Source organism: Chiloscyllium punctatum, chromosome 15 (genome assembly GCF_047496795.1).
Source record: "Chiloscyllium punctatum isolate Juve2018m chromosome 15, sChiPun1.3, whole genome shotgun sequence".
In the NCBI taxonomy this organism is placed as follows: domain Eukaryota; kingdom Metazoa; phylum Chordata; class Chondrichthyes; order Orectolobiformes; family Hemiscylliidae; genus Chiloscyllium; species Chiloscyllium punctatum.
This window is the reverse complement of record NC_092753.1, coordinates 21788701-21801053: the sequence shown is the minus strand read 5'-3', so window position 1 is coordinate 21801053 and position 12353 is coordinate 21788701. Positions and strand designations below refer to the sequence as shown.

Genomic DNA, 12353 nt, shown 5'->3' with positions numbered 1-12353 from the left:
TGTTGGGAATGACATGAATGTTCTTTAATAAAAGCTGAAATGGTACATTTGAAAGTTATATTTTCAATAAATTTCCATTGATTGTCCAAAGTAAATGATGGATGACACTGACATCAAGTCTGGTCTGGTTTGACCTGGATGTCGGCAAGCAAGTATCTCTCGATGTTTCAGGAACCTGTCCCTCTTTGCACTTGTAGTCGGCCGAGTCAGGCTATTAATGTGAGGGGTCCAACAACTAGAATGAACTTGAAGCTCAGGTATCACATGTAAACACAAGTTTCTGACCTTACCAAAGTGACAAGGCAGCACAGTGGCTTAGTGGTTAGCAATACTGCCTCACAATGCCAGGCGCAAAGTTCAATTCTAGTCCCAGTTTGTTTGCACATATCTGGTTTCGTCCCACAGTGCCGAGTTGTGCAGTTTCAGTGGAATGGCCATGTTAAATTGTCATTAGTTATGGAAATTACAGGGATAAGGTTGGTGTGGACAGAATGGGATGAATAGTTTGCTTCCACACTGTAGAGATTCTGATTTTATTAAATGTTATTTGATGTTACTTACTTTCAAATGAGGGTTTCTGAACTATTCTGAGAAATCTCCTTACTCTTGAGTAAGCACTTCCAACATCCATAGTGAACCAGGTTGTGTGCGATGTGAAACTAAAAGATTTAGTGAAAGGTTTGTGGGTAGCATGATGGATCAGTGGTTCGGACTGCCAGGGAGATGGACTTGATCCCATCCTCCAGCGATTGTGTGGAGTTTCCACATTTTCCCCGAATCTGCAGGGTTTTTTCCAGGTGGTCCGGTTTCCACCCACAGTCCAAAGATGCACAGCTTAGGTGGATTGACCATGCTAAATCGCCAAGGAACTGTAAGCTAGGTAGACTGACATTGAGAAATGCAGGGTTACGGGGATAAGGTGGGAGTTGGGTCTGATTAGATTAGGTTAGATTTCCTACAGAGTGGCAACAGGTCCTTTGGCCCAACAAGTCCATACCGACCCTCCAAAGAGTAGCCCACCCAGACTCATTCCCCGATCCTATATTTAACCCTGACTAATGCACCTTGCATTATGGGCAATTTAGCACAACCAATTCACCAAGCCGGCACATCTTTTGGATTATGAGTGGAAACCGGAGAACCCATAGGAAACCCACGCAGACACAGGGAGAATGTGCATACTCCACACAGGCAGTCGCCTGAGGTGGGAATCAAAGCCGGGTCCCTGGCACTGTGAGGCAGCAGCGCTAACCACTGAGCCACCGTGCCACCCCTCACTGAGCCACTGTGCCACCTCTGGGCAGAGCTCTCTTCTGAGGGTTGGTTTGGACTAAATTGGCCGAATGGCCTCCTTCCCACACTGTAGGGATTCTATGAAGATATTACGATTTCATCTCAGAAGTTTTTAAAAAGCCCTGATTCTTCTGCTTGAAAGCAGGATAATGTCCTTCCATCATCAACAAAGAATTTGGAGGGGAGTGGTTGTGGTAACCAGAGTTACAGATTTGAGGATGGGGTAACAGGTGTACAGGTAGATAGAGTGTGCAGAGAGTCTGTGAGGAAAGACAGACAGTTGATAGGGCAAAGTTGCAGTCGGTGTGATGGGGTGAAGTATGTCCATTTTAATGCAAGACGTGTCAGGAATAAGGATGATGAACTTAGAGCATGGATCTGTACTTGGAGCTAAAGTGCTGTGGCTATTACAGAGGCTTGGATATCACAGGGACAGGAATGGTTGTTGGATGTTCCAGGGTTTAAGTGTTTCAAAAGGAATAGGGAGGGAGGTAAAAGAGGTGGGGGAGTGGGATTCCTAATCAGGGATAGTATCACAGCTGCAGAAAGGGAGGTTGTTGAGGAGGGTTTGCCAACTGAATAATTATGGTGGAAGTCAGAAACAGGAAAGGAGCATTCACTTTATTGGGAGTTTCCTATAGACCTCCTCACAGCAACAGAGACACGGAGAAGCACATTGGGAGGCAGATTTTGGAACAGTGCAGAAGTAGCAGGGTTGTTACCATGGGTGACTTCAACTTTCTCAATATTGATTGGATCTGACTTAGTGCAAAGAGTTTGGATGGAGTAGATTTTGTCAGGTGTGTCCAGGATGTGGATAGGCTGACAAGAGGGGAGGCCATGTTGGATTTGGTGCTTGAAACGAACCAGGTCTGGTGTCAGATCTTTCAGTGGGAGAGCATTTCAGTTATAGTGATCCTAACTCCCTGATCTTTACTATGGTCATGGAGAAGAATTGGAGCAGATAGTGTGGGGAGGTATTTAATTTGGGAAAGGGGGAATTACAAAGCTATTAGGCATGAACTGTGGAGCATAAATTGGGAACAGATGTTCTCAGGGAAATGCATGTCGATAATGTGGAAGGAGCACTTACTGCAAATGCTGGATAGGTTTGTCCTTCTGAGGCAAGAAAAGGATGGTAGCGTGAAGGAATCTTGGGTGACAAGGGATGTGGAATATCCAGTCAAGAGGAAGAAATAAGCTTGCTTAAGGTTGAGGAGGCAAGGATCAGACAGGACTCTAGAGGGCTAAAAGGCAGCCAGGAAGGAACTGAAGGATGGACTGAGGAGAGCGAGAAGGGGGCATGGAAAAGCTTTAGCGCGTAGAATTAAGGAAAACCCTACGGTATTCTACACTTATGTGAGGAACAAGAGGATGGCCAGAGTGAGAGTAGGGCCAATCAGGAATGGTGTAGGGAATGTATGCTTCGGGTCGGAGGAGGTAGGGGACATCTTTAATGAATATTTTGCTTCAGTATTCACTACTGAGAGAGACGTTGTCGTTTGTGAGGACAGTGTGAAACAGGCTGATATTAGGTTAATGATAAGTTGATATTAGGTTGATATTAGGTTGATGTTAAGGACGATGTGCTGGAAATTTTGAAAAACATGAGGACAGATATGTCCCCTGGGGAAGACGGGATATACTCAAGGTTTCAGGGGGAAGTGAGGGAAGAGATCGCTGTGCGTTTGGCGATGATCTTTGCATCCACACTATCCAGTGGAGTAGTACCAGATGATTGGAAGGTGGCAAATGTTATTGCCTTGTTCAAGAAAGGGAATAGGGATAATCCTGGGAATTACAGACCAGTCAGTCTTATGTTGGTGGTGGGCAAAGTATTCGAGATGATTCTGAGAGACAGGAATTATGATTTGTTGGAAAGCATAGTTTGATTAGAGATAGTCAGCTTGGCTTTGTGAGGGGCACATCATGCCTCATTGAAATATTTGAGAGATCTTATTGAACTTTATTGAATTATTTGAGGTTGTGACAAAATGTATTGATGTAAGTAGATCAATGGATGTGGTTTATATGGATTCTAGCAAGGTGTTTAATAAGGTTCCCCATGGGAGGCTCGTTCAGAAAGTAAGGAGGAATTGAATACAGGGAGTTTGACTGTCGAGATACAGAATTGGCTGGCCCATAGAAGACAGAGGGTGATAGTAGATGGAAAGTATTCAGTGTGGAGTTTAGTGACCATTGGCGTTCCACTGGGATCTGTCTAGGAACTCTGCTTTTTGTGATTTTTATAAATGGCTTGGTTGAGGAAGTGGAAGGGTGCGTTAGTAAGTTTGCTGATGACACGAAGGTTGGTGGAGTTGTGGATAGTGTGGAGGGCTGTTGCAGGTTGCAACGGGACATTAACAGGATGCAGAAATGGACTAAGAAATGGCAGATTGAATTCAACCTGGATAAGTGCAAAGTGATCCATTTTGGAAGGTCAAATTTGAATGCAGAATACAGGGATAAAGGCAGGATTCTTGGCAGTGTGGAGGAACAGAGGGATCTTGGGGTCCACAAGTCCCACAAAGTTGCCACCCAAGTTGATAGGGTTGTTAAGATGGCATTTGATGTATTGGTTTTCATTAGCAGGGGGATTGAGTTTAAGAGCCATGAGGTTATGCTGCAGCTCTCTAAAACCCGACTTAGACCACTCTTGGTTGCCTGATTATAGGAAGGATGTAGATGCTTTAGAGAGGGTGGAGAGGAGGGTTACCAACATACTGCCTGGATTGGAGGGCTTGTCTTATGAAGAGAGGTTGTGGGAGCTCAAGCTTTTCTCATTGGAGCAAAGAAAGATGAGAGGTGATTCGATAGAGATGTACAAGATGTTGAGAGGCTTAGATAGAGTGGATAGCCAGAGACTTTTTCCCAGGGCAGAAATGGCTATCGCAAGAGGGCATAATTTTAAGGTGATTGGAGGAAGGTCTAGGGGAGGTGTCAGAGGGAGGTTCTTTACTCAGAGAGTGGTGCGTGTTTGGAATGCACCGCCAGTGGTGGTAGTAGAGTCAGAGACATTAGGTACATTTAACCAATTCTTGGACAGGCACATGGAAGATAATACAACGAGGGGCATGTAGGTTAGTTCGATCTTAAGTAGGATAAAAGGTCAGCACGACATCGCGGGCCGAAGGGCCTGTACTGTGCTGTACTGTTCTATGTTCTATAATGCTTAAGAAATTCCGTTGTTCTGTCAACATTTGTGGACATAAAAGATTCGATCTGCTCTTCATTTTTTGGACATCCTCTAGCGTGCTCCCACATGTGTTTAGAGTTTGTATTTTGTTTACTTTGCACTTAACAGAAAGCACAAAAGTCTCCCTTTCACATCCTAATTAACACCATATTTTACATGTTATTGTTGCTTTAACCTTCTTTAACAAGGTGTGGGGAGTTGGAGATGGGGGAAACAAAGATATCTTTCCTCCAGCAGACAAGAGTTAGAAGCATTTGGCATGTACATGTGCTCCTCACTGGCACGAAAACAGAGAGAGGGAGAGAGACAAAATTAGACAGAATCAGAAACAAAGATCAGGACATAGACAGAAGCCATTTCATAGAGACAGAGAGAGATGCAGGCAGAGATAGAGTGACAATTTTAAGAAATGAACCTGTGCAGACAAACCCTGAATCTTTCGAGCATTAATGTTGGAGATTTGGTGAGAGGTACTATCTTGTTACAGGACAATGGGTGGGAGACAGTGGAACATTTCTCAAAGACACTGAACCAGTGTCATTCATTCAGATAGTGGCTGCTGATGCCTCTTCCTGGCCCCTTTTTCTTTCCTCATGGTTCTGGTCCTCCAAGCGTCACCTCCTTGTAAATCCAACCATGCACATGGTGGCCATCTTGGAATGATGTCAACACACGTGTACCATTCGACCTCTGAACATTTCTTTCACTCAACAGCGGCATTTGCTGTTACCATGGAGCATGCTCACCATGTGACGCTTTAAAACATATATGCACGGACTTCAGGGGAACACAGCAGGGTGGGGGTTGATCAGGTCAAGGGCCAAAGAGACTGGGAGGTGTGGAGAAGTAAGGAAGAGATCAGGACGAGGGATAGAGAGACTGGAACAGCAGGGAGAACAGAGAGATCAGGACAAGGGCAAAGAGACTTGGACTAGGTAGGGGTGAGCAAAGAGGTCAGTGGAGTGATCCTGAATGAGGAGGAAGAAATTGTGACGGGGAAGAGGTCAGGACTGGGGAGCAATAGATCGGAATTCGGAAGCATGAGATCGGAACAGAAACAGAAATTGCTGGAAAAGCTCAGTACGTGTGGCAGCAACTGTGATAAGAAATCAGAGTTAACTTTTCAGGTCCAGTAGACCCTTCTTCAGAACTGATGGTAGTTCGGATAAAGTTAGTTTTTATGCAGAAGATAGGCTGGTGTCGGAGGTAAGCAGTTAAGGATAGGTGGAGGCAAAGCCCAAAAAGAGGAGCAGTTAGATAGTTGTTTACAATCACCTTGGGAGAAAGAATGGCTGCTGATTAGATTAGATTACCTGCAGTGTGGAAACAGTCCTTCGGCCCAACAAGTCCACAGCAACCCCCCGAAGAGTAACCCACCCAGACCTATTTCCCTCTGACTAATGTACCTAACACTATGGACTACCTAGCATGGCCAATTCACCTGACCTGCAAATCTTTGGACGGAAACCAACACAGACACGGGGCGAATGTGCAAACTCCACATAGACAGTCGCCTGAGGCTGGAATCAAACCTGGGACCCTGGTGCTGTGAGGCAGCAGTGCTAACCACTGAGCCACCATGCCAATCTTTTAATGGCTCCCAATGGGTTGTGTGTAATCGCAGAACACATGATCATAAAGCCTGATGTCTGGGAGTTGGGGGAAGGCGCCTCAAGCCCTGAAATTGTTGAACTTGGTATTGAGTCTAGAGGGCTGTCGAGCTCGCAAGCAGAAAATAAGGTACTCTTCATCCAGCTGAGCTTCAGTGGAACACAGCTGTAAGCCTGAGGCAGAGATGTTCACCAGGAAACAAGGGGATATGTTGACGTGCAAACCAAGAGGAAGGTCAGGGCCATTTTTATGGACAGAATAAGACCACAAAACCATAAGACATAGGAACAGAAATTAGGCCATTCACCCAATCGGGTCTGCTCCATTAAGTTTCTCAACCCCATTCTCCTGTTCTCTCCCTGTCACCCTTGATGCCCTTGATACTCAAAAACCTATCTCAGTCTAATACTCACTGACCTGGCCTCCACAGCCTTCTGTGGTAATGAATTCCACAGATGCACCACTCTCTGGCTGAAGATGTTTCACCTTATTTCCATTCTAAAATCTTTCCTTGATTCTAAGGCTATGCCCTCAGGTCTTAATCTCTCTTACCAATGGAACCATTTTCCCAACGCCCACTCTGTCCAGACCATTCAGTATTCCGTATGTTTCAATTAGATCCCCACCGCCCCTCCACCCCCACCCCCACCCCGGATCTTTCTAAACACCATCTATTATAAACCCAGAGACCTCAAACACTCCTCATATGTTAGATTTTTCATTCCTGGGACCATTCTCGTGGACCTCCTCTGAACACACTCCACGGCCAGTACATCCTTCCTGAAATATGGTGCCCAAAACTGCACACAGTACTCCAAATATAGTCTGACCAGAGTTATAGAGTCTCAGAAGTATGACCCTGCTTTTATATTCAAGTCATCTCATAATAAATGCCATAATTGCGTTTGCCTTCCTAACTACTGACTCAACCTGCAAGTTTACCTTGAGAGAATCCTGGACTAGAACTCCCAAGTCTCTGCACTTCAGGCTTTTTTAGATTAGATTACTTACAGTGTGGAAACAGGCCCTTCGGCGCAACAAGTCCACACCGACCCACCGAAGCGCAACCCACCCATACCCCTACATTTACCCCTAACCTAACACTACAGGCAATTTAGCATCGCCACTTCACCTAACCTGCACATCTTTGGACTGTGGGAGGAAACTGGAGCACCCAGAGGAAACCCACACAGACATGGGGAGAACGTGCAAACTCCACACAGTCAGTCGCCTGAGGCGGGAATTGAACCATTGTCTCTGGCGCTGTGAGGCAGCAGTGCTAACCACTGTGCCAGTTTCTGAATTTTCTCCTCCTTTAGAAAACAGTCCTTGTCCCTATTCTTCCTACCAAAGTGCATGACCTCACACTTTTCCGTGTTGTACTCCATCTGCCACTTCTATGCCCACTCTCCTAAATTGTCCAAATCCTTCTGCAGCCTCCATGTCTCCTCAATGCTACCTGTCCCTCTACCAATCTTTATGTTGCCTGTAAGCTTAGCCAGAATCCCTTCAGTTCCTTCATCTAGATCATTAATGTATAAAGTGAAAGGTTGTGGTCCCAACACTGAGCCTTGTGGAACACCACTTATCACCAGCTTCCATTCTGAGAAGGACCCTTTTATCCCCACTCTCTGCTTTCTGCCAGACAGCCAGGCTTCTATCCATGCTAGCACCTTGCCTCTGACACCACGGGCCCTTATCTTATGCAGTAGCCTCCGATTTGGCACCTTGTTAAAGGTCTTCTTGAAGTCCAGGCAGACAACATCCATCCTTCTTCAGGATTCCTGAAGAAGGGCTCATGCCCGAAACGTCGATTCTCCTGCTCCTTGGATGCTGCCTGACCTGCTGCGCATTTCCAGCAATACATTTTCAGCTCCCCTTGATTAAACCATGCTTCACCTAGAAGGTGTGTTTGGGCCATTGGATACTAAAGAGGGAGAAGGTAAACAGTCAGTTGTTATACCTTCTGCAACTGCAAAAGTGCCATGGGGCTGTGAGTGTTTGGGGGTAGGGTTGGTGCAGAGGGTTGGGGAGCGAAGAGGAGGTGTCTTAGAGGGAATGATTCCTGAAGAAGTCTGAGAGTGGAGGGAGGGGAAATATGTCTCTGATGGTGGCACCCATTGGATGTGACAGAAATGGCAGCTAATGATCATCTGGGTGTGAATGCTGGTGGAATGATAGGTGAGGACAAAGGGCACCCTATCGCCATTGTGGGAAGGAAGAGAGGTCTGAAGTGTAGGAGATGGGTCAGACCCTGTTGAGGGCCTTGACACAATGGTTTTGGGGAACCTTCAGTTAAGGATGAAGTAGACTTTTCGGAGGCCCCCTTGTTGAAGCTGGCATCATCAGAACAGATGCGACTAAGATGGAAGAACTGGAAGAATATATTAGAGTCTTTCTAGAAAGCAGGGTGTGAAGATGTATTGTCAAGGTAATTGTGGAAGTCAGTGGATTTATACTGGTGGCCAGCCTATCCCCAGAAATGGAAACAGAGATGTCGAGGAAGGGAAGGGCAGAGTCAGAGATGGACCACGTGAATGTGAGAAATTGGAAGTTAAATTGACAAGAGGGACAAGTAGCACCGAAAATATCATCGATATATATCGGAGAAAGAGTTGTGGGTGGGGGTCAGAATAAGAGCAGAATAAGAACATTACTAGCTCACAAAGACATAACTGGGACTCATGCAGGTAATCATGGCCATGCATCTGGCCTGAAGAAAGGGATAGAGTTAAAAGAGAAGTTGTTCAGAGTGAGGATGAGCTTGGCCATGCGGAGGAGGGCAGTGGTGGATAGGGAGAGTTCAGGCCGTTTTATCCAAGGGAGAAGTGGAGAGTCCTGAGACCATCCTAATGGGGAAAAAGATGAGGAAAGGGATTGCACATCCATAGTAAGGAGGGGGCAGCTGGAGTCTGCAAACTGGAAATTCTGAAATGGGTATAAAGTTTAAAAGGGATTGTGGAATGTAAGTGGACAAGGAGAGAAAAAAAGGCATGAAATAGAGATTGGGGGCAAGAGGTTGTGATGGGGGTGGTGGGGGTGGGGAGGGAAGATGTCAGGTCTAGGACAGAAAGGGATCAGCTCAGGGATTTGGACCCCTAGCTTTTGTGCATACCAAACTACATTCCCTCCCCACAGTCTCTGTCCAACTGCCTGACCTGCACCCTCAAAAGTTCCTATGTTACCCATTCACCATATGTGTAAAATCCCTCTGTAACTCCATCAGTTTACAATTCCCTACCTCCTCACTGAGTCCCAGCTCCTGGGATGTAGGACACAGTGAGCAGGTGCAGAGACAAACTGGCCTGTTGACTGACTGCTTTAACACACAGCAAGATCCAAATTAGCAGGTATTCCTTGCAATCCCCTCACTGTGAGAGTTTTTTTATCTTCCCCTCTCACCACTGTCTCCTTCAGATTAGACAGCATGGGAGTAAAGCAAAGGAGAGATGGGGAACAGAAAGAGGCATTGCATTAACTATACAAAACATGTGGCACTGAGTCCAAATCTAACCCAAGGCAAAAACAATGACTGCAGATGCTGAAAACCAAATACTGGATTAGTGGTGCTGGAAGAGCACAGCAGTTCAGGCAGCATCCAATGAGCAGCGAAATCGACGTTTCAGGCAAAAGCCCTTCCGAAACGTCGATTTCGCTGCTCGTTGGATGCTGCCTGAACTGCTGTGCTCTTCCAGCACCACTAATCCGAATCTAACCCAGTCAGGGGTACACAGCAGAGAGAGATTCCAAGCAAAAGAGGCAGGACAGAGGGAGAGAACTCAACAGAGTGACTCAACAGCAGCACCTCTGATCAAACTGATTGGGTCCTAAAGGACATAGTTGGATTGAGACTGCAGTGGGTGGTCAGGGAAACGGGAAAAACATACTTGACCTCATGCTCACCAACCTGCCAACTGCAAAAGCATCTGCCGATAGCAGTATCAGTAAGATTGTCCACTATGTAGTTCTTAGAACAGTACAGCACAGGAACATGATCACCATATTATGCTGAACATGAAATCAAATTAAACTCATCCCTTCTGTGTGCCCTTGGCCCATATCCCTCCGTTTCCTGCATATTCATGTGCTCATCGAAAAGCCCCTTAAATGATCCTATCATAATTGGCTCCATCACTGCCAATTAATTGGACTTTTGCCTATCTCTTGAGGACCTTTTTAAATTCTGTATGAACCTCATTGCAGGAAATACAAAAGAATATTGATTTTTTGCAAGTTGGTACAATGTTCGTTCCAACAAACTTATGTGGTTACACTTAATGTTAGAATTCTTAAACTGACAAGTTGTGAGCGGTTTCTTTCTTGCCTTATTAATAAACAGCCCTACCTTTACTATTGGGTGTCTTACAATGTTTTCATTCAACCCACATTCCAATGTCTGCCAGTTTCTGTACCTGTGATTCAATTCTCCCTGTAATAACATCGGGCCGCTTTTCCTGAGAGACTGATTTGCTTGCATAATTTTATTTGAGTCCTTTCTCCTAATGCTTTTAGTGATTTTTGTTTTGTATCTAGGTAATGCTATAACTATTCCAGAATCTATATCTATGAATATTTGAAGGGTGATAATTAAACCTTTTATTAGTATTGTGACAGATCATTAGGCCTTCTACATGCACCATCCTATGAAACCCAATCTGAAGCACATCTAACCTACACTATTCCAATCTCGTGCATATGCCTATCCAAAGACAATTTAAATGCCCTTAGAGTTGGTGAGACTAAAAATGTTGCTGGCAGTGCATTCCACATCTCGACTACTCTCTGAGTAAAGAAACAACCTCTGACATCTGTCCTTTATCTATCACCCCTCAATTTAAAGCTATGTCCCCTTGTACTAGCCAGCACCATCCGAGGAAAAAGGCTCTTGCTGTCCACCTGATCAAAACCTCCAATTATCTTATATGTCTCAATTAAGTCACGTCTCAACCTTCTTCTCTCTAACGAAAATAGTCACAAGCCCCTCAACTTTTCCTCGTAAGACTTTCCCTCCATACCAGGAAACATCCTAGTAAATCTCCTCTGAACCCTTTCCAAAGCTTCCACATCCTTCCGATAATGCGGTGACCAGAACGGCACACAATACTCCAAGTGGGGCTGCACCAGAGCTTTGTACAGTGACCAGAACTGTACGCAATATTACGAGTGTGGCCACTCCAGAGTTTTGTACAGCTGCAGCATGACCTGATGGCTCCAAAACTCAATCCCTCTACTAATAAAAGCTAACACACCGTATGCCTTCTTAACAGCCCTGTCAACCTGAGTGGCAACTTTCAAGGATCTATGTACCTGGACACCGAGATCTCTCTGCTCATCTACACTGCCAAGAATCTTACCATTCGCCCAATACTTGCCATTCCTGTTACTCCTTCCAAAGTGGATCACCTCATACTTTTCTGCATTAAACTCCATTTGCTACTTCTCAGCCAAGTTCTGCAGCTTATCTATGTCTCTCTGTAACCCACAATATCCTTCGGCACTATCCACAACTCGACCGACCTTAGTGTCATCTGCAAATTTACTAACCCATCCTTCTACAACTATCCAGGTCATTTATAAAAATGTCAAACAGCTGTGGACCCAAAACAGATCCTTGCAGTACACCACTAGTAACTGAACTCCAGGAAAACATTTCCCATCAACCACCACCCTCTGTCATCTTTCAGTTCGCCAATTTCGGATCCAAACAGCTAACTCACCCTCAATCCCATGCCTCTGTATTTTGTGCAATAGCCTACCATGGGGAAAGTTATCAAACATCTTACTGAATTCCATATACACCACATCAACCTCTTTACCTTCATCTACCTGTTTGGTCACCTTCTCAAAGAACTCTCAAAGATTTGTGAGGCGTGACTTCCCTTCACAAAACCCTGTTGACTACCCCTAACCAACTTATTTCTATTGAGATGATTATAAATTCTATCTCTCATAACCATTTTCAACACTTTATCCACAACTGAAGTAAGGCTCCCTGGTCTATAATTTCCAGGGTTGTCTCTACTCCCCTTTTTGAACAAGGGAACAACATTTGCTGTCATCCAGTCTTCTGGCACTACTCCTCTCAACAATGATGACATAAAGATCAAAGTCAAAGGCTCCACAATCTCCTCCTTGGCTTCCCAGAGAATCCTAGGATAAATCCCATACAGTCCAGGGGACTTATCTGTATTCACACTTTCCAGAATTGCTAACACCTCCTCCTTCTGTACTGCAATCCCATCTAGTCTTGGAA

General features: G+C 45.2%; 1 protein-coding gene across 1 annotated transcript in view; it reads left to right on the top strand.

The window, feature by feature from the left end:
* Window positions 1-6118: 6118 nt before the first annotated feature.
* LOC140485959 (large ribosomal subunit protein uL18m-like) overlaps window positions 6119-12353 on the top strand; it is a 36562-nt gene continuing 30327 nt past the window's right edge. Inside the window, exon 1 of the mRNA XM_072584400.1 lies at window positions 6119-6267. Coding sequence (XP_072440501.1) covers window positions 6119-6267 — 149 coding nt within the window. The remainder of the gene's footprint in view (window positions 6268-12353) is intronic.